The sequence below is a fragment of the Mirounga angustirostris genome, unplaced genomic scaffold, assembly GCF_029215605.1.
Source record: "Mirounga angustirostris isolate CCGP_5_RB_7025 unplaced genomic scaffold, mMirAng1.0.hap1 SCAF_2, whole genome shotgun sequence".
Taxonomy (NCBI): Eukaryota; Metazoa; Chordata; class Mammalia; order Carnivora; family Phocidae; genus Mirounga; species Mirounga angustirostris.
The window spans coordinates 18497312-18520198 of NW_026991710.1; the positions used below are offsets into that span (position 1 = coordinate 18497312).

At 37.5% G+C, this 22887-nt stretch overlaps 1 protein-coding gene across 1 annotated transcript; it reads left to right on the forward strand.

The window, feature by feature from the left end:
- The first annotated feature begins 10762 nt into the window (after nt 1-10762).
- Nucleotides 10763-11060, forward strand: LOC123847668 (ATP synthase membrane subunit K, mitochondrial-like). The gene has a single exon (XM_045879477.3). It carries the CDS (start codon nt 10785-10787, stop codon nt 10959-10961), a length of 177 nt encoding a protein of 58 aa, XP_045735433.1. The 5' UTR covers nt 10763-10784; the 3' UTR covers nt 10962-11060.
- The last annotated feature ends 11827 nt before the right edge of the window (nt 11061-22887 follow it).

Genomic DNA, 22887 nt, shown 5'->3' on the forward strand with positions numbered 1-22887 from the left:
GTTATACTCTACCATCCTGAGACAAAGTATCTACATAAATTATTTGGATTTCTTCTGCATTATTTGTCTCTTCTTCCCCATTAATTCAATCATTTATTTTTGATCAGCATAGACTCCTGGATATTTATCTTATACTTTGGGCTGTCATCTAATACTACTATATTTTTTTGCTCCTATTGTTCCAGCTTTGACCATGGAAACTCCTTTGATTGGCTCTTATGTTCTCTTTGACATATACCCATCATTGTGATTTGATTTTTCCCCACCAGAATTTCCATGCTTTCTGGCATTTTACAGTGTTCCAAGCTCATCTTGTATATTTCCTCTTTCAGTCTTAAAATCAACTATTTCTCCAAGGATCCCCGTTCCCTTTATTGGTGATGGTATTAGAAACCAAGAATCGAGCACATGATATACTCAGTGAGAGTAAGGAATGGAGGAAAGGAATAGGAAATGTTCCCAAACAAAAGCCCATGCCACTAAAAAAAACCCAAAATGATCTGTGGTGCCTCGAAGGGACTGTCCACTGTATGACATGGAGAAGGTGTTTATACTTTCACAACTTTCTTCTAATCTTTCTGTTCAAAGAGAAAACTTCAGTTTGATCCCGGTAATCTCAGACTTAGGACTTTACTTTTCTAATAAAGTGAGTAGACTTCAGACACTGAACCTCAGGCAAGCAAAAACATCTAACTGGAATCTATCAATATTATTTTGTCTTGCTTGTGTTCATTTATATTATCATCTTTAATTTATGGAAAATTCAACTAGTAGCTATTTCTAATAGCAGTATATACTTTTCTCTTAAAATATACTAAGTGAAAAATATAAATAAATTTACAGGGCAAAAAAAAGCATGTCAGTGGTTGGTATAATATGGAGAAAGTGGTGAGTAAATGGTTGAGTTTGGAAAAAATTGGAAGGAATTATCTTGAAAATCTCTTGCAGCTCTAGAATTTGATATTCTATGTCAGCCAATATCTATTATCTCACCCCCATAGCTGTGTGCAATACTTGGGAACAGGAATATTTTGCATCTGAATCCCAGAAGGAAAAAGAGGACATTGTTGAGAACACTGAAATGCATACAGTCATTTTCTTGCAGCTGTTCTTAGCCCTAGATTTATCAGCTCTAACAACCAGGCATTGGCAGAGGGTCAGGTGAGAAATGCTGGGTAGTGCCTCAAGGGACTGAGGCATTGAGATCAGAGAACTACAAACCAAGGGGAAAGTTGATTCTAATAGCATCAATGGATATCCTCAAAATGTTCATGAAAAATGAAAATATAAAGCAAATAATTGTGACCAGCATATTGTCTAATTAAGATGAATGGGACATGCTTCTTATGCATTTTTAATCTGTTAAATAAACAGCAAATTAATAAGGCTTAATTATATCACCACATACTTAAAGTGACTTTCTAAGATAAAGTTTATTTTGATTTAACATATGCTTTTTTTGTGTGTTTTTGTAGCACTTTTACAAGCCTCATACACAAATAACATCTTGAAATAAATCTCTTGGATGTGATTACCATCTTGATCAAAATTTCTTCCTTTTAATTTCTTGGACAATTCAGGACTGATAAAGTAATTTCCTACTTTTAAGATAAATGTCCTTTCAGTACTTGTGCTTGAGCATTGCAGAAATGACCTTCTCATCTTTGATTAGGTTATTTCATGCTTCTATTCATTCATTCCCATTCCACATTTAGGTGGGCAGCACATCCTGTTGACAAGCTATGTCAGAAATAGCTCCTCAATCTGCCTCCTACCCTTTACGTCTATGGAGGTTGGCTACAGATTCTTTGACCCTTTACCCCTCAGGAAATAGGGTTAATTTCCTCTCTTTGTGTCTGGGCTGGTTTGTAACTCTCTTGACCAAAGGAGTGTAATGGACACATGACCTTCAGAAAGCCAGCAGACTTTTCCTTAGTCTCTTGGAGCCCTGAGACATCAATGAGACTACTCACTCTGCTGGAGAAGCCACGTGGAGAAGTTCTGAGGTTCCAGAGAGAGGGAGAGCCTAACCTCATAGCCAGTCCTGGCTATGTGATTCTTGGCAAGTGAATAAGCCACTTACATATTCAAAATTAGCCCTGTCAGACTACCTGAGAATCATGAGCATAATAAATGATTGTTGCTATTTGAAGCTACTATTTTGAGGGATGTGTTATACAGTAGAGAACTAGGGTGATAGAGTACTGTTTTTTCAAATGTTGCTTGTTCCCCCACAACCCGTCCCCAAGAATCATAGCTCCCCACCCAATTACAGTTAGGTTTTGCAAACTGATTTGTGATACTCCTCACTTTGGGGGGATTATAATTCCTCATGTCACCAACATCAGACTTGGCCATGTGATTTGTTTTGGTCAGTAAAATATGAGCAGAAATGATAGGTCACTATGGATAGAAGTTTTAAGAGACATCATGGGGTTCCATCCTCCCCCTTTCACCTCTATCAAGAGAATAGGAATGTCGCAAATGAGGGATCTTCATTTGGCCTGGCTGCCAGAATGAGAAGGACATGGAACAGAGGTGCAGCTGACCCACAACCAACATGTGATATGGGTGGGAAATATCCCCTTGTTGGAAGTCACTGAGATTTTTAGGGTTCTAGATGGAGCCACTAGAGTAATCATCCTGAAACGTAGGCACTATGATGTCACTCACCTACTTAAAAGACACCATGGGCCATGTGGTCTTTCACAATTTTGTTTCATCTTACCTCTTCAGTCTTGTCATGCTCATACCCCACAGTTCAGCAGGGCTTGCCTTGATTTTTCACCTTTGGATGTGTAGGTCATTCTGTTTGGCATATATTTTCCCATTGTTCTACCTGGAAGATCCCCTTTAAGTCGAATTTACTTTGTGAAGACTTTCCTGTTTTTCCTGGACATTAGCTCCTCCCATTTGAGTGTGTCCATAATGATAAAGGTGATAATGATGATGATAATGATGATGATAGTGAAGAAGCTGGTGATAATACAACTCTATGTACCAGGAATTGTTTTTAGTATTTTACAATTTTCAATTCATTTAATCCTTGCTATAACCCCAGGAAGAAATCCTAGCATTTCCATTTTATTAGTGGGGAAACTGAGGCAAACTGACTTTACACGAATCACTCAAGATCACACACCTATTAAATGCACTAGCCAGAATTTGAACCCTGGACAGTCTAGCTCCTGGATCAGTGCTCTCTATTGCCACGATGCACTGCAAATTTCCACGATAGCATTTATATGTTATATATCTATTATCTATATTTATACTAGAGTTATCTGTTTTCATGGTTTTTTGAGGTGGATTGTGAGTTTCTGCAGGCCAAGGACCATGGTAGTCATTTTTATACCTTTGCATGTAACACAAAGTCAGGCACACAGAAATTCAATAAATAATTTTCAATAGCTAAAGCAGGGTTTGAATTTAGTTCCTAGAACTTTGAGTCCAATTTTTTTCCTCCCTCACATTAGTCACCTTCATTTTATGCTGCTTTTCATCTTACTATTATAAATGAATTCTGGAAATGCATCTGTTCTATTAGTTGAAATAGTAGCTAAGACATTTATTGAAGAAGACTACTAATTCATTTCAATTATTTCCTTTAATGTTACAATAATTATGATTCAAAAAGGAATGCTAATTTTATGAGAACTTGTTGTGCATGTTAAGATAGAGTCTAACCTCATAGCATCTCTTCAAGGTCTTACAATTCTTTTCTGGATTGCTCCCCACTTCTCTGTTCCGACTTGTTATAAATCACCTGTGACCTTTTGGTTCAGTTATAAATTATATTCGTTATAAAGCTCTTCTTTTTACTGACAATTCTTTTTTTTTTTTTTTTTTACTTACAGGTTGTTGATCCTTTTTCTTTATGATTAAATTTCTCTGAAAATACAAACTCTTCTGATATCAATCCTGTTCTTCCTCCCCCTCCTCCTCCTCATTATCCAGATATCAGCTGGGATTGGCCCCTTGCCCTTAATATCAAGAAAAGTTAGATTCCGACCATGATCCAAAGAAAATTTAATACCTATCCTACAGTTTTGATGCTCTAAGGATTTTCATATTCTACTACAACGGTTCTGAGATTCTACTTTTACCAAATTATTTCAGTTTAGAGAATATCTCATTTCCGGATTTTACTATCCATCAACTGTAATGCATGGACTCAGAAACAGAACTCAGTCATTTTCTATAATTTCTACCATAAAAAACTACTTGCACCAGGATTTTTTGTATGAAGCAGGCTTTCTAGCATATAGGTGTGTGGGATTTACTCAAGTCAAAGTGAGAAGTATAAGTCCATCTGACACTTCTGATGTCCATCATGCTGTTTGGCCATCCTTGTTTTTCTATCTTTTCCCTCCTCTATTTCACTGGCTTCCAATAAAACATTTTGGTTCAATCTGGTCTAGCTACCTCTTTTGTTACCTTGGTTCCTCTGAACATATGCCTCACCTTCTTCCTACAAGCAACCTCTCAAGGTAATTTCTCTAAACAGAGATAGCTTTGTTTCAACCCTTTGTGCTGACTATTAAGATATTTTGCTTTGCTTTTCTACAATAATTTTTTTCCCTTATTAGCCCTGTGAGATAGGGATGGTAAGCCCAGATATCTTACACATGTTAATAACAGATTACACATGTGCCCTCATGTTTAAAATACGAAGTTTGTATTAGATAAGGCTTAAAGTCCACCCCACATAGTTATATGTGAACAAGTCTTAAAGTTGAACGAGAATTCAGAGATCATCTACTTTTAAGAAGATAAGTTATCATGATCTCTACTTTACAGATAAGATGCCTGATGCCCAGAGAGTTTTAGTGGTTTGCTGAATGTGAGAATAAATGGTGAACTGTGGCCATAGAACTCACTGTCTTCTACTTCTTGGGCAGTACTCTTCCTTATTTCTCCAGCAAATGTCTCAGTTCAGTGAAAGTCTGGGTAAAGTGTGGGATGAGACAGTAGGGAGCAGCTGAGCATGCATGTGGTGCCTAGATGAAGGTCACTGGGGGAAAGGATTCATTGGAGAATGTTTAGAAATGATTCCAAGGAAGTCAATTTTTCATTTAAATATAGATGTCGCATAGGAGAGGAAGTGTCTATGAGGATGAGGATTTGTAGAGATGCATTATTAATGTCTTTATTCAACTTTCTGCTTCTTTTACTTTATCGCCAGCATCTTTGGGTGGTTAAAGTTACAACAGAAAGAAAGGATGTTATGCTGTCCTATTAAGATATCAGCTCTTATAAAGACAGGCAGCTACATGTTTCACCAAGAGGTACAATCATCTCCATCAACATATATTTATACGATGATGATTTTTTTTTTATTTCTGCAAAGGGCTAGGTCAACAAGTTTAGTTTATCAAAGGGAATTCCATTTCCTCATTGACTTTAAACAATGAAGCCCTTGAAACATTCAGTCAATACACGTCTCAGGAAAGAACAAAGGAAGCATATGAAAGGAGGATTAGTAAATTACCTGCCTTCAAAATTCAAATAAAACTGCACAAAAGCAGTTCTCTATATTTGCTGGTAATTCAACAAAGAAAGCCAAATGAAGCCCATAGATCCAGGGTATATAGAAGTGTTCAGCAAGCTGAAGGTTGCACGAAATGGATGTTCAAATAAGGATCATTTTAATGAATACAATTACAAGATGGATAATATACAAAATGAATAATTTAAAAAATATGGTGGTTAATGTATGATCTATGCATAATTACAATAACACACAATTTGGGATTAGAGAAGTAACTGAACTGAAATTGTTGGTTGGCGTGAACTGAAGGAAAAAAACACAAAATTTATTGAACACCTGTTATGTTATAAATGTCCTCAGATAATGTTATTTTTTTAACATAGCCAACCAGAGAACACTGTAGATAAGGGTATTATGACTCAGTGGCTAATTAGTGGACCTTATGCACTGTTCACATTCTTCTTCTCCGTATTTCATTTTTCACTTTGTTGGTACAGGGTTTAAAAATGGGAAAACCTAAAGATGAAAAGAAAGGACGGGAGCGGGGACAGAAAGGAGAAGAGAACCAATTATCTCCTTTTTCTCTTTTCTTGCCCCTCTAGAGTGATGGAGACTGCCAGAACAATGATCTTCAGGGGATGCAACTTAAGCCAATTTAAGTAAAACAAAAATAAATATCTGATGCACAGAGGCAAACATCAGTTTATAAGATAAACATCTTTATAAGAATTGTGCTAGTTTCTGTTGAGGTAAGGGATTCTTAAGAAAAAGACTCAAAAAGTTTGTGAGGAGGGTTTGAAAATAGATTTGAAGGATGAATTTTATCTTGGCATGGAAACTGAATAATGGGTAACCATGACCAGTTGACCTTTCTCTGGCTCAGCCACTATATTTTTTAAAAGGCAATAATAAAATCTTTCTTTACCACCTCTCTTAGGATAAGCAGGTTTCTTGGTTACCTGATGATATATAAATCACATTTCCTTTCCTTTATTATCATTATCTCTAGGAGTAGAAAGAGTAATGAATTGCAGGGGTTGTCATGATCTTATTAAATATGTTAAGATATTATTAGGTTATAAACAATAGAATCGGGACAATTTATAATAGGCTTTAAAATATTAGACCTTAAGAATAAAAAAAAAAAAAAGCATAGACCTGCAAATTTAGCAGACAAATGTAGACAGTAGAAGGCTAGAAGGGAAAGCCAATCTGAGAGTAGTGCTGGGTGAAGGCTATTGATGGGTTGTAGGGAAGGTAAGCTGGCTTCATACTGACTGGCCCTTGGCAGGCATAACTAGGGGCTTGTAGATAAGAATGTGAAATGAGTAGTGAGGTTAGCAACCTGGTTCACAATAAGAGCATTGTTCGGGGATGGCAGGTAAACTGTCTGCAGACAAAAAAAAAAAAAAACAAAAACAAAACCCAAAACAAAAAGCAATACAAGTGCAAAGAACAGGCAAAAGGGTAGTCAAGAAGCCATAGCCATGTTCCAAACTCGTACGATAGCACCTGCTTACTTCTCCAATCCCAGCAAGTAATCATGTTGCTTACATAGAAGGCACTCATATTTTTGCTGAATTCAACAAAAGAGAATCACACCACGCTTTTAAAAAGAGAAAGGATACATGAACGTTTACGATGGGTTGGACTTACCCACTTTATAAAATAACTTGTGCCTCAGAGAAAATGATCCTACTCAACACGTCTTTCTTGGAATTGCTCTCAAAGCCTTAGTGCCAAGTAAGAAACTGTTTTTTATCCCCAAGCTGAAATGTCTCTTGAATTTGGACATTTCCAGCCAAAGCTTTGGCTCTCATCACCTTTCATCTGTCTCATATTGCCATGGCCTCCGCATGGGCATCTCCACCACATGTGTGTCCACGTTGTCATTGGGCTTGTTGTACAGAAAAAATGCATCTGATCATGTTCTTTTCTTGTTTAGAAACCTTCGTGGTTCTTTTTCTTCTGAGTTGCTCTTGGTTCAGCCTTAATATTTCTTCAGGCCTTCTTCCTATTTTCCAGCTTGTGTACCCTACCTGTTAGCCCTGATGAACATTTTACCAATGCCCCAAAATGCATGATTGTGTCTTTGCAAATGTATGTATTTTCTCTCCCTTTGCTGAATAAACTCTTAATCCTATTTTAAACTTCACATCCCCAAAGAAGCCCCTTCTTTTATACCCCTCTTGCTATACCCAGGTGATTCTGAGGCTTCTGTAGGCTCTTTGGTATTCTTTCTTTTGGAGACCCTACCCCACATCATATCAATATATCAAATGCATCGAAATCCTACACTTAAAATAAAATATTTGGCCAGTATAAATTTTTGTGGGTTTTTTTAAAATGAGCTTCAAAATTATTTGGCTCCATATAACTCATTTACTTTGAAGTCAGCTACGATTTCTCAGCAGTCATCATGCATCCTCAAGAAAATCTAACCTGCAAATTGTTTTCAAGTATAATGAAATGTTTATGAATTCTGAATATCACCATGAATGAAGTTGACATAATATGTTTATAGACATCTAATTAAATCTTTGTGATTTTGACTTGGAAGTTTTGATTTCACAGTTTAAAGCCAGCAATTTGATTTTTAAATTCAAGACCCACATATTTTCTGTGGCACTTGAAGAGCTCATTGGCCTCACCCAGTGTGTCTGTCATGCCCAATGAGTGAGCTTCTTAAATTCGTATTGCTAATTATTGGATGGCATTCTCTGTTCCATGTGATCGAGTTCCTCAATTTTTAGTACTTTCACCAGCATTGGTATCTGACACAGAGCAGTTTGAACAGATGTACATATATGTGAATAGATACAGATGACAAAAGCATGGATGTAGGTAAAGCCATAGACGTATGAACAGACATATGTCATAGACATTTGACATTGACACACCCAAAGCCAGCCAGTCTAGTCTACTGGTGTCTGTTGGAACTCAAGGGTTCCTGATTTCCAGTCCCAGGTTGAGAATTCCATTTTTTGTTTCTTCAAGAAGCCTTCTTTTGCTCCTTTGGTGTGTAGATTATCTGCACTATGCCAACTGAAATTGGTTTGGATCAGTCATTCGCTGCTTTAAAATGGGGCAGTGGACTCTGTGGATTTGAATGGATTATTTTCTTTTCATACATTATTTCTTCAAGAATTGCCTGAGAAGGCACACTTTGGTATGTTCTACTTGATGAATGCTGTGTCTTATTATCTTTATACTTCGAAAACATTTCCAGGAAATTCTTCTTTAGGTACCACATGAAACCGATACCCAGCATATGCTTTCTCGGATTGATTACCTTACTGCAAAGTGATTCTCTATTACCATGCTGTGGCCTTTTAGAGACTAGTGAAGTATCAAAGCTATTACCATTAGATGATCAGCTTACATTGCTACTATATATGGAGTTACTTGAAAATTTGTCAAATGTTCCCTGCTAATTATTGGCAAAGTCCAAGCAACAGAGTTCATACTCTGATATCATGTTTGGGAATGAAAAGTAATTACAAATTATCTGACATAAAGACTAACTGAGGTATTATTTGTTTTTTCCTATAACTTAAATATAATGTTTATGGTTTTTATGTGGTTAACTGGTATACTTTTGTCTACCAACGTGCAGTGGGCATGGCTATATGAGGTTAAATTTATTTAACTGTGCCAGGCTAAAAAGGATTTGAGGTTGTGTACTAATCCTGTTTTTACCTGAAAGAATCAGGTAAAAATTTGAAGGGAAGGGAGTAAAGAATTCAGTATGGATCTTGGTATATTTCTAGAATAGGTTGTGGGCAGCTGGGTTGCAACTCCCATTAACGATACTGGGATTTGAACATCTAAATTCCTATAATCAGTGATAAAATGATGTTCAGACTTGCCCAGAGTATATTATTTAAGACTTAGTAAGCAGGGCCTTTTATTTCCCAAGTAAGCCAATTATGGGCAGGCTTTGGTGTGTTATTGACTGCAGTACTACATTTATCAGAACACTCGTATCCTTTAAGCACAAAAAGCAAAGGTTAAATAACGTTACCATGCTGACACAAATGCACAAAAGAAATTTGAGATCAAAGCCAATGACCTGTCCCTTTTTGATTTGTTGGTGTAGGAAGAGTGAGTGAATGAAAAGGTAGCTTGAATGAAGGCAGAATTTCTACTTTGACTTAATGTTTTTGCCATGAATAGTTGTTCTTTTCAAGGGGGAAGTTTAGGTATATAAATGCCGTCCTTCCATTTTCAAAAGGCTTTGAACAATTCCGCATAGAAAATGTGACCATAGGATACAGGCTGCAAGACCCGTGAGGGCAGGAAATGGGTCTGGCTTAGTCACAGCTTTATTCCCAGCAACTAGTACATAGTAGATTCTCGATAAGTATTGGTAGTTATATAAAGAATGCCGTAAACATATTCTTAGTCACAACTCAGCTCATTACACATATATTTGAGTATGTAATGTACATCATCAATTACTAGATGTGGGAGAAGAAGCAATGTATTTATTCAAAAGATAAGGATTATTTCTGCCCTCATCTAGCTTCTAATCTAGTAAGGCAGGTAGTCAGAAATGAAATAATCATGAATTATGTCATTACAAATTGTGAGAAGCGTGCTGCAGAAAAAGAATTGGAACTTCCAGAGATAATTACAAGGGGTCCTCATTTTCATGGAAGAATCAAAGCAGACTTCTCTGAGGAATTACCAATTAAGCTCAGGTCTAAAGGATAACTAGGATTCATTCATTGCAGGTTAGAGGCAAGGACATTTCCAGCATCAGGAAGGCCTGTGCAAAAGTCCTGTGGTTGGAAAGAACCTGGCATGTTCAAGAAATTGAAAGGAAGTGAGCTAGTGTGTCTGGAGAATACTGATGGGGAAGGTAGCATGAGTGGAGATGAAGGGCCATGAAGAAATCTGGAACTTACATGTCATGGCAAAGTTTGGGGATTTGATTCTAAGGTTTCTGAGTAAATATTGAATGGCCTTATGCACATTACACACATTATGCACATAACAGTCTTCTTCGGATTTTATAAATATATGTCCCGACAAGAAGCTATTTGTTCACCTGGGTAATGGGATCAGAAGACGTATGCCTCTGAGCTATAGTAGCTGACCCACAGGCACCAACATGTAAAGTGAAAGAGAAAGAAATGTTTTTGTAAGCAATGAAAATGGCAATGTGGCATGTTGCCCCGCTAAAACCGACTAGTGGAAATGGGTTATTCTTAGGGAACCAGGACTCAGATTAAAAATTTTAAGCCCGGACCCAACCAGTGGAATTGGTGCCTTCTGCAAAATTGAAATCATGGCAGGTCCAGAAACTGATGCCCAATTCCATTTCACTGGTATCAAAAAATATTTCAACTCTTATACTCTCACAGGTGGAATGAATTGTGTACTGGCCACATATGGAGGCATTGCTCTGATGATCTTATACTTCAAGTTAAGGTCTAAAAAAACACCAGCTGTGAAAGCAACATAAATGAATTTTAACCTGTACCTCATCTGTTAAGTTCCCATGCCTGGAGAAGCTAATGTCAACTAATCATGTGATACTCAATTTGTACAATAAATTATGAACCTGGAAAAAAAATTTTTTTTTAGCCCGAAAACCCAACTTGTATTTTATATAATCAGAAAAGGAAAATTTTTCCCACAGGACAGATGCCTTGTTTTCTCTCTATATCATTCCAATCTTGTTCTGTGTTCACAGAAGAGGGTTTATGTATCTCATTTTTGTTCTTCTGATGCATTTGTTGCCCTGGCTTCTTATATAATCTCTCTTCTTTCCTGTGACATCATTTGTTTGTTTTTCAGGCAAAAATATTTGAAGGACTTAGACCTGGCTTTCAGTCCCCTTTCTGCTCCGTTTCATGCCAATAGCAGAACACTGGGCCAGCAGAGGACGACACTGAGCCCACCCAGGAGGACAGAAGCACAGCCGAAAGGGCTTGTTCTGTACACATCATTTCTCTCTCTCTCTCTCTCTCTCTCTCTCTCTCTCTCGACGACTTTGTATGTTTTGTAATCCGGGCCAAACTTGAAGCATTTCCCAAACTCTACTTGTCAACAATCAGCCTCATTGTAAATATTATATAAGGAGCATTTCAAAAAACAGTTTCTTCCTGAAATAACCTTTTAAAAGTGTATCTCTTCATCTCCTTTCTCAGTGAGAGGATCCGATCAGCTTTGGAAATGTAAAAATGTTTCAGAGAGCCTATCTGCTTTCAGGACTTTCTCAGGACGGACAGGGGTAGGTGGAACACTGCCTATTTTCACATCATCCAATCCTTTGGCTTTCCGCTGATCACAGCCTTCTTTGCGATGCTCTCTTGTTATATATAGCTGGCCTCTGTTGTTTTCCTCTGTCCAGTTTCATTATGAGAAATAGCATGGTGGTGGTTTCTGGCTATTCGGTGAGGTGGGTCCTTAAATTTATTTATTTATTTATTTATTTATTTATTTATTTATTTATTTATTTATTTATTTATTTTTAAAGATTTTATTTATTTATTTGACAGAGAGAGACAGCGAGAGCAGGAATACAAGCAGGGGGAGTGGGAGAGGGAGAAGCAGGCTTCCTGCTGAGCAGGGAGCCTGATGCGGGACTCGATCCCAGGACCTTGGGATCATGACCTGAGCCGAAGGCAGACGCTTAACGACTGAGCCACCCAGGCGCCCTGGGTCCTTAAATTTAAAGAGTCCTTTTATTTCTTCCCAATGAAGGCTTTTGTTCTGGGGTAAATCTTAGTCTATCGAGTCCCTGTATATCCATGTTTCTTTCCCTTTTCTTCCCTGCTTTATTAGCTCTGGCACCTTCATGACTCATACCTGTCAATACTCCCTGCGGTGTTTGGTGAGGTGCCCGGTGTCCCTGTACCAACCCCGCTTTCCAACGTGAGGCAGCGTGAAGAGGCACTGTTGCAGGTGGGGGGAGGTGCAGAGCCTGAGCCTCAGAGCAGAAGTCCTGTGTTTTCATTCTGAAATGACCAGCTCTGCTTCTTTCAACAAGTCATTCTCCTTCTCTTAGTCTGTTTTTGCCTCTGCACAATACATGAATCCCAGGGACCTAGGAGATGGCAAATAAAGTAATTTTCGTGATAGTTCACTTGAAATTTAAAGTATGTGCAGGAAGGCTTTATTTTGACTCCGTTAATGACAGATTGTCTACTTGAGAGAACTTTTTTTCCCCCGTAATGGGAAAATAATATGATGGTGTGTTTCCACCCCCCCCCCCAACCCCGGCCTTTGGCCTATTTAAGGAGGACTTGAATTATATGTTCATTTAACTTATGTGAATTTGGCTGTCCTCATTCAGCAGGGATAGACACGAAGAGAGATGACACACGGACAAGTAGACAGAGACAGATACATCTCCTTCATGAATGGAAGCAACGGTAATGTATTTCAATGCTGGAATGTTATACTGGCTGAGAAATGATATGTCAGCAACTTCCTAAAAGAATGTCAAGGGTAGTTTTTAGCTTCATGAGATTTTTACCTGCTGCTGTAGTCCATTCAGGCTTCTATAACAAAATACCACAGACTGAGCAGCTTATACACCACAGAAATTTATTTTCAATGTTCTGGAGGCTGGAAGAGCACAAGCAGGCTGGCAGCATGGTGGGGTAAGTATTCCCTTCCTGGCTGCAGAGTTCTGGGTGTATCCTCACACGGTGGAAGGAGCAAGGGAGATTCCTGTGTCTCTTTATAAAAGCATGAAGCGCATTCATGTGCTAATCACCTCCCAAATGGTCCACCTACAAATACCATCATTTTGGGGAGTTAGAAGTTTAACAGATGGGTTTTGGGGGAACTAATCACTTCCCAAAGGCTCCATATACAATTACCATCACTTTGGGGGATCAGGAGCTTAACATCTGCGTTTTGGAGGGACACAAACTTTCAGTGTAGGTCCTAGCTTCTATAGGATGCAGGTCCTTGGCACTTCATTTGGCACTAGCTGAACCTTGGGGATGCCTGTTTCTTCACTCAGGCTACCCATAATGTGTCTTAAAATGATAATGACCATTTTGTTGAATGTCTACTAAATACCATACATTTTACATGTATGCATATATCACTGCTTGCCCTGTAATGTGAATTTTATTGGTCCCATTTTTCCCCTAATGAAATCGAAACTTAAAGATATTTAGTAACTTGCTCAATGTCATATAGAGCAAAATTCCTGTTCAAGTGGCATGTTTCAAACTCATGTATAGTCATTTTCAGGTCCAGCAGGTTAAAGTTCAAGTTCATTAGCGTGGCATACAAGACTCTTCATGATCTCCCACACCCTGAACCTCCACCCTCCTCACCTCCTCCTGCTACATCCCTGATGCACCTGCTGCTGAGCAGTGGTGCCTTCTTCCCCCACACCATGCTGTTCCCTACATCTGTGTCTTACACTCATGTTATTCTTGTTGTTTGCAGAGACATACCTCACACTAGCTAGGTCACTGTCACAAGCCCTTTAGGGTTTAAGACACCACAGGCACAATTACAGCGATAAAGAACACAGCCACTCTTCTCTGTCACTTTCTAGCTTTATGCTCTTGGACAAGTTGTTGAATTTCTCCATGCCTCAGCTTCCCTATTTGTAAAACAAGGATAAAAACACACTACAGGATTATTGGGAGGATTAAGTGAGTTAAGATAAGCAAGTACCTGGAACAGCTCATGGCACAGGGTAAGACATCATGCAAGTGTTTGCTCTTATTACATTTGCCACTTTTCTCCAGAAAGCTTTCCTTGACTCCCAAGAGACTTCTCTACCAAACTGAGTTTGGTGCTTCTTTCATAATCACCCGCAATATAAACTTGTTTTAGAATTTCAGTTTAGATACCTGCCTCTATCATTGTGAGTTTCTTGAGGTCAGGGAATCAATTTATTTTTGAATAGTCAACACCTTGTACATTACCTAATACATAACAGGTATTCAAGAATGATTGCCAAATGAATGAAATAATTATTAATATTATTATTAGTGGTGGTATTTACTAACTTTTATGGGCTAACTACTATGTGTTTTGCACTATTTTAAGCACTCTGTGGGATTTTGATTAACCTTATTTTACAGAGGAGATTAAGTAATATGCCCAGAGCCAATCACTAGGATATATGGGAATGAGAATTTAAATCAAAAAATAAGATCCCAAAGTCCACATTCTTAGCTACTTTTTAGTGGCTGCTTCCAAATGAGTTTAAAGAGGGGAAGGAGGGCAGGAGGGAAGAGAGAGGGAAGAGGGAGAAAAAGAGAGTGCCTAGAAACCCGGAGTCTTGTTGGCTGTCATCTGATGAGTCCTTGTGGAATTGCCTTTGCTGACTTAGAGATTTATGTTAAATTCTTAACTTTTCACAAATGTCACTATAAAAAATAGCCATGTGGAACCTACTTTTCCATTTGCTGTAAAGAATTATTTGTGAGTGTTGCCAATTATATCATTCAATTCTTGTACATAATACCTCACATGGGAAAAAAAAAAAGTGTTCAGAGTTTGTTTCTGGTAAAACCTTGGTGACCCTTAAGGCACTAGTCTGTTTCCTTCTATCTGATCATTAAAGTTGTGTGACTAGCTTTGCATTGGCTGCTGGAAACTTAGAGCCAGACTTTATGCTTGGTCACAGAAATTGTATTGACCCTCTGATTGGAATGTTTGCTTTTCTCCTTTGACCATCTTTCCATCCCAAAGTTTTATTTCTACATAATTAATTGTACTATATTTATTTCTTCTGCCAGCTGGCTTTTTTTTTTTTCTTAAGAAAGAGGTGGTGTAATTAAATACATTGAGGTAAATATCTGTATGGGATTGATGATTTCCACTCTATCACACATGGCTTGATGTCAGGGAGAGCAGTACTGCTACATCCCTGATGCACCTGCTGCTGAGCAATGGTGCCTTCTTAATAAAAGAAAAGGAACACAGCATCAAATATACTTTTTGTAACCATCTTAATAACAATTTAATGATAATAATCTTTTGTAGATAAGGTTCAGAGAATTTCAAGACTTTGCCCCAAATCACAAAACTATTTAATAAGTGTGGAGTCCAGGGACAAACTGAGAACTCTCAACCCTCTGTCGTTACCATGTTTCCATGATGGCCATGATTCCTAGTCTCTTGAGGGCAGTACCAAAGTAGGCGACTATGCTTTCTACAACATGTTAATAAGTCACTGGTAAGAGATAGAGTGCTAAGTTTGATGGAACAAGGTTATGACTTAGTATTGCAAGATTTAAGCTCTTATGTAATTTAAATATATTAGTTATCTCATTTAACTCTTCAGATTTTTAAATTTTTTGTGTGTATATTGAGATATAACTGACATATAACATTGTGTAAGTTTGAGGAGTATAAGGTATTGGTTTGATACATCTTTATATTACAATATGATTCTGCTTACATCTTTTAAAAATAAATATATATTTCCTCTATCACAAGTGTTAAGAATGTCCACTATAGAAAATGTGGAAATCCAGTGAACTAAAAAGAAGAAAGAAAAAATTTACTCAAAGTCTACCACTCAGAGTAAATCATTGACATTTAACATTTATGTTATTTCCTATGCGTAATTATTTTTCAAACTTTTTGTGGTTGTGATCACATTATTTTCTACTCTCCTTTCTTCCTTAAGTTACCATAGATATTTTTCCATGTTATTATCAGCAACAGAATGTTAAATAGCTGCAGACTAATTAGAGAAGTAATTCATGATAATTCCCTTAACTTTTCCTCTATTGTTGAGCTTGAGCTTGTCTTTAATATTATTCATAATGCTTCAATCACTGTCTTGGTGCATGTAGCCTTTAGGTTAAATTAGCAAAGATCTAATTACTTAACCAAAAGTTAGGAAGTGTGATATGGTGGACAAAGTGTAGGTTTTGGTACTAGAGAGATGTGGATTGGAATTCTGTTTCTGCTTCCCACTGGCTCTGTGGCTTTGACAAATTACTTAACTCACAGATCCAGTGAGTTTACATTTATAAAATGGGAATGCTCATATCTGCTTCCTCAGGTCATTGTAAGTATTAAATAGAACAATGTACATAAAGCTCTTCAATAGTGGGTAGGGTTTTGATGCCTATTATTGAATTCTTCCCCAGATGGTTGGTTGCTCCAAGTTACATTCTCACAAGTATAATTCTTATACATCCTTACAACCTTCCTACCATTTTTTTAAATGATGTTTTGATAGGTAAGAGGACTGTCTTGTTATTTTTCAAGTCCTAATGCTTTGCTTCTTCAAGAGAATTTAATAAATACGTCCTCACACACTGGTTACCATGTTGATTGGAGTCATTTACTGACTTAGGAGAATTTTTTTCTTTTTCAGGAAAGAAATTTTATCTATGCAAATATTGTTCCTCCTGGTGTTCCTTTTCTTTTATTGTCAAGTTTAAAAGGTCTGTTCCTTAACACACTCTGTAGTTTTTCTTCAAGTCATCCCATAAAGCCTTGTGATTACAGGTTAACTCGAAGAGCTTGTTCTATTCTACATGTGAGACATTTCATGTCTATGCTTGGTGGGACCTACAGGTGAGATCTATTGAAATTTTGCCTGCATGAGTCCAATCTTAACGGCTCACTAAGAGTAACTCACTGTCTGCAAAATATTCTAATACTTCGTGTCTGTAGGTATGGTTCTTTTGTCATGTTTATTTCAGTTTAGCAAATACTTATTGAATGTATACTGCTTACCAGCCATTGTGTTAGGCTCCAGGTCAGGAGTTCCGTGGACCCCAAACACTGTGGATAAAAATTTATGTGACCTGTGAACTTGTGCAGGAAAAAGAAATCTATCTTTTTTGCACCATCTCTTACTAACTGACCACTAATTCTCTTAGTTGCAAATGTAAAGCAGCAAATTCCAGCAGTGTTAGCAGTATCTGTGATTTGTGTCACCATTAGAGATCACAAATATTTTCTTATCAAATTACAGTTACTGTTGATATCTAGAAATGTTACCTTTGTTATTATTTCAAAATTATGTTAGTTGTTAGAGTTACTATTAGATCTTGTTTTGTAATGTACTACTAAACGAGAACACACATTACAATATCATAATTTTTTCTTTAACTATATCTATGACTGGTTTATATATAAATATGCAAATGCTTCCATAATTGTTTTCACTTATAATCCTATGAATTATATTTATGCATGTAAAAACTTTATTCTGAGTATGCTATTTTCCACAGGTTTCATCAGCTTGGCAAAGGCATGGCTACAGAAATGGCTGGTGAATAAAATATTCATAAAAATAAGGTCATCACAATACTTACATTTTTTGCATTTTCCACAGATTTTCTGAACCTAATATAAATTCTCTGACAGGGAATGGCACTCCTTGGGTATCCTTCAATCTTTCTACCGTGTCTTTAGAATCATAAATGTGTATTGAACTCTTACATTTGTGTCAGATACTTCACTTTACCCCCATCATCTCATTTAATTCTTCAGACCGTGCTATGAGGTGGACAATAGTACTTCTCTTCTTTAGTAGGAGATGAGGCTGGGGTTCACAGAAATTAAGCACCTTGCTTATTCACAGTGCCCTTATATGGAGGAGACTGCTTGGGCAGGTTCCAAGGTCCATGACCTTAAATGTGGCCTCATTAAGCCAAGAGTCACTTAACATAATTAATTTTAATCGAAAGGCACTGAATAACATCACCTGTATCCTATTACCATGAGAACCCCCATAATTAATAGGAAAATGACATCCTTCCTTTCTTCAGCATGTAGAGGGCTTTCTGTGCTGATCATTCTACCTTTTTTTCAGGTCTCTGTTTTGCCCTTCCATTCCCTGCACTCCTCCCCAAAAATCTGACCTCAAGAATGGCATCACTTGGGCTATGATTTTCTCTACTTCTAACTGGGTTCTGCTAAGTAAAGGCACTGGCAAGAAATCGGAAGAAGGGATAGAGAAGGGCTACCAATATTTCTTTCTCTATTTTCCGCTGCTGGGCTGTAGTCTTTGTAATAATTGTGTTCCTTTTCCTATGGCCACATCTCTTATGAGGCACTTCCTCTTCTCTTGCTACATTTTTTTTTTTTGAGTACCAGTAATATTGTTCCCTCTCCTGTCCCTTCAGAACTCAGTTCATGACAGCTTCCTACTGTGGCTAGTACCCAGATGCTGTATCATCTCTCAATGATCACCTTGACCTTCTTTTTTTCTCTGTAAATAATGAGTTCATTGAGCTTTCTTCAGTTAACCTTTTGAATGGACCTTTTGATTCTTATCAGTACCTCTACTGATAATTTCCTTTTGTAGATGGAAGAGCCAATACTTATCCATAGTTCAAGAAAATCAAAAGCAGTTGTTGGTCATTAAACATTTGCATTCCTCTGCATTAAGGTTTTCATATTGGATCAAACTATGTTTTGATGGATGAGCATTTGGGCAGAGAAGAAAGAACAGTGGAAAGAATAGCAGACCAAGTCAGAAAACTATGTCTGCTTTTGTTTCTGTCCATCTTATGGAGGTAAACTTGAACAAATTCTAAAACCTCCATGAGACTTGGCTTCTTTATCATCTCAAGGACAGTAAGGATGACTGTCAGAAAGCTGTTGTGAGGGACAAATGAGATGATCCAATGAAAACCTGTATTCTCTGAGGATACGTTTGAAGTAAAGTATTTAAAATTTGGTTAATTGTTCACACACTATGTTCATTAAAAATGTATAATAGATATGGAAGCACTATAATAATTTGGCATTTTGTAAATGTGATGATTCTATGTATTGTACATATCAGAAATCTCAGGATCTATCTTATTCACTGCTATTCCTCCAGTGCTATCAGACTGCCTGGCTCATATTAGTTGCTCAATAAATATTTCAAGAAATATTCACTAAGTGCCTAAGAAGTGTTGCCTAGACTCAAGTATCTCATTGTCTTGTAAAAAAGACTGACACATAAATAAACACATACATGCAAAATGAGTTGCCCAAACAAGAGGGCACTTGACTCATTCTGACAAGGCAGGAGGAAAGACATGAAAGAATAAGAGGGAATGGCAAATGGCAAGTGAGCTGGTGTGACTCTAACATTGGGTGATTATGAGAAAGAGATGCTAGAAATAGTGCAAGCTCAGGCAAGGGCACTGAGGTGGGGATTAGGAACTTAGATACAAAAGAGACTTCTAGGTGAAGATGGAAAACTTGGGTTGACTAAATGTAAGGGAGAGACAGAAGGAATAATCAAAGATTAATAATAGGGATAGGTGTGAAAGTTCTGACTTGTATTAAGGCATAGGTAGTGGCATTCGATTGATACCAGAGCAAGCTTTGAGGTGGGAGGTCATAATTTGAGTTGTGTAATAGGAAGAACCAGAGTGACACGTAAACAGAGGTGTTCAACAAACTTTTTCAAATCTGGATCTAGAACTTAGGAGACAGGTCTGGGCTGCAGAAATATGGTATTTTATGAATATGACAAAGAATGAGTCATTTTTAAGAGCCAAATTTTTTGAATAGTAAGGGTTTATTACTTTCAGCACTAAAACTTAAAAAAAAATCATTTGGATGAAGATCTTTCTAAAATTTTATTACACATTTTTCTGCCACCTTAAATGATGCATCTGGAACCAAATTTATTTTTTTTCTCCTGATGGCTCAGGGTCATCATTATAATCATCTGTTATGATAACATGTTATAATTCAGTGATGCTGTTGGGATAATTGAGATGCATAGAGCTGTTTCCCTTTATTAAGCGACTTAAGATCATTGTTGTTCTTTTTGTTCTCAAGTTTCATTTTTATCCTTTCTATGATTTCTCATTTGCTGTCAGCTGTCATGTCCTACAGCTATCAAATGTGTCACCATGAACTGATAATACTGTATCCTTTCAATCACTTGCTCTTCCACTAACACTAGTCGGGACACCAGATAATCATACATGCTGTAGCTATGTGCAGAGCATGTGCAAACCATTTCAGGAGGACGAACAGAGCATATTCCCAAGAGGGAACTAGATGAGCTTTAAGGAAACACATTTTGTGATATCTTTTGACTCTCCAAAGGACTTCTATGTTTATTTTTTTAGTTCTCAGCTGTGTTTCACAAAGGTAGCATGGCCAGAATTTACATTTTGGAGTGCTAAAATGTTACTTGTTTGCATACCAGAAAAGGACAAGATAGAACAATGGCTCAGGACAGTAGAGTTTAATGCATATGTTTTAATTTCTTAGAACAGAATCTGCTCCAATTTTCATCAGTTGCATAGGATTGAGTTTTTAGACTATTTTTTAAAAATACATTTACTACTAGAAAAAAAAAAGAGGAAGGTCTTTGGTGGTACATAAGGTTGGGCAAGGTCAGTATTTTAAATTGGAATACTTTAATTTTTTCAAAATGACTAGATTGAACCCCGTCAATTGAAAACTCCAGTGTTTCTGCAGGTCGTGCTCTTTCATGGTCCATGTTCACTGGCATTGTTTCTAGACAGGTTTTATCTGTGCAGTGTCTTGTGTCCCCCTTTGCTAACACCCTGGAATGCGATACAGTCTTTTTTGCTAGTTGAAGTTTCCCCATTTGTCACCGTTTGTCACCACAAATGATGCTTTGAAGCTCTTTTTCTCTTCACGTGCACATTTGTTAGCAGTTTCTTGGTAGTGTCTACTGGGTTATTTGTCTCCGAGGAATATCATTTTCGGTTTATTTTCTCTGATACTCATTTAATGACTTGTCACTTCAACTCAAGCTATAATTTCCTGTCAATTATATTGTAAATTTTTCATGTATCAGTCAGCAGGTCTCTTGACGTTCCTCTTGTTATGTCTTGTCGACAGAAATTCTTTTCCCTCCATGGCCTTTGATTTCCTGAGAGTGGCATCTTGCCCTTTCTGTACCTTAGGACCAGGAATCTCTTTCCAGTTTGTATTCACAGCTGAAAAGGTAGCAAGAAACATGCAAGCATATGAAGCAGCTCTGTCCACTCTTGTTTTTTGTAACGTATGCCATCCGGATAGACATGCACATATACAGAGATGACTCCATGAAAACCTGGAATTAAGCTGTCACACACCCAGGAACCACCAGAAGCTGGGATTGAGGCCTAGATTAGATCCCTCCTGAGAACATTCAGAGGGCACATGGTCCTGCAGACACCTTAATCTTGGACCCCTTACTTCCAGAACTGTGAGACAACAAACTTCTCTTATTTAAGCCACTAAGTCTATGGTACTTATTAGAACAGTCCTAGAAAATGAATCCAGCCCTCATTATCTTTTTTTAAATTTACTTTAATTTTATTATGTTATGTTAATCACCATTATGTGACTTAAAAAAGAAAAAAAACGGAAATAAAAAACAAAGATTCTTTTGGAGAATCTGCCTTGCCTACCTCAAGAGGGAGACTCTGTTGTTTCTTTATTTAAAACAAACAAACAAACAAACAAAAACCTGTAAGAGGGCTTTCTGTTCAGGGTCAAAGGACAACTTTCTAAGACAGTGTTTCCTGAACCCGGCCATGTCCAGAGACCTTAAGGGAAACCTTAAAAAAAGGCAGAGTCTAAGTTTAAATCCCTGGAGATTCAGATTCAATATGTTTGGGAAAGGACTTGGTTATCTATTTTGAACAATCTTTCTAGGTAGTTTTTTTTTTTTTTTTAAGATTTTATTTATTTATTTGAGAGAGAGAGCACATGAGAGGGGGGAGGGTCAGAGGGAGAAGCAGACTCCCTGCCGAGCAGGGAGCCCGATGCGGGACTCGATCCAGGGACTCCAGGATCATGACCTGAGCCGAAGGCAGTCGCTTAACCAACTGAGCCACCCAGGCGCCCTCTAGGTAGTTTTTATGATTGGGTAGGTGTAGGTAGCACTGGTCTAGGGGGTTGAGTAATGAAGGAAATATTTCAATAATGGGCATATCATTCATGGAAAAAGAGATCATCTAATAAATGTTTGACTCCCTTGCCTCCACTTTCATTGATTTTAAGATGAAATAAGCTAACCAGAAAAACCTCTGCCCTGAACTTCATTCTTGTGAAGCAAAAGAGATGGGGACCTTGGGAGAGAGTGGATATAATAAATTTCTAGGAGATTTAACAGCCCAGGAACGGAATTTGGGGTATAGTTGAATACTTTAGGAAATCAGATTTCATTCACTATTCGACAAAGTTCTAGAGGACTTAACAATAAGCCAGTTAATGTACACTCAGGTAAAGAAGAGACAAGCTTCTGTGACCAGAGCTTCTAAAAGGAGAAATGGCCGAGGATGTAATGACAGCAAGCTTTCAAATGTAACTGTGAAAATCTGACCTGAGGCAGCTGTAGAAACCAACATGGCTATGCAGGGAGTCTTCTTAGGCATCTGGATTCTGAAAAGCAGGTGCAAAAGATGGAAGAACATAGAAACAAAACTACAAAAGAGGAGCATGAAGCTATGGAAATTGGGTCA

Bases quoted from the DNA above. Each gene is read 5' to 3' on its own strand.
- LOC123847668 (XM_045879477.3), top strand. From the start codon at position 10,785: ATGGCAGGTCCAGAAACTGATGCCCAATTCCATTTCACTGGTATCAAA.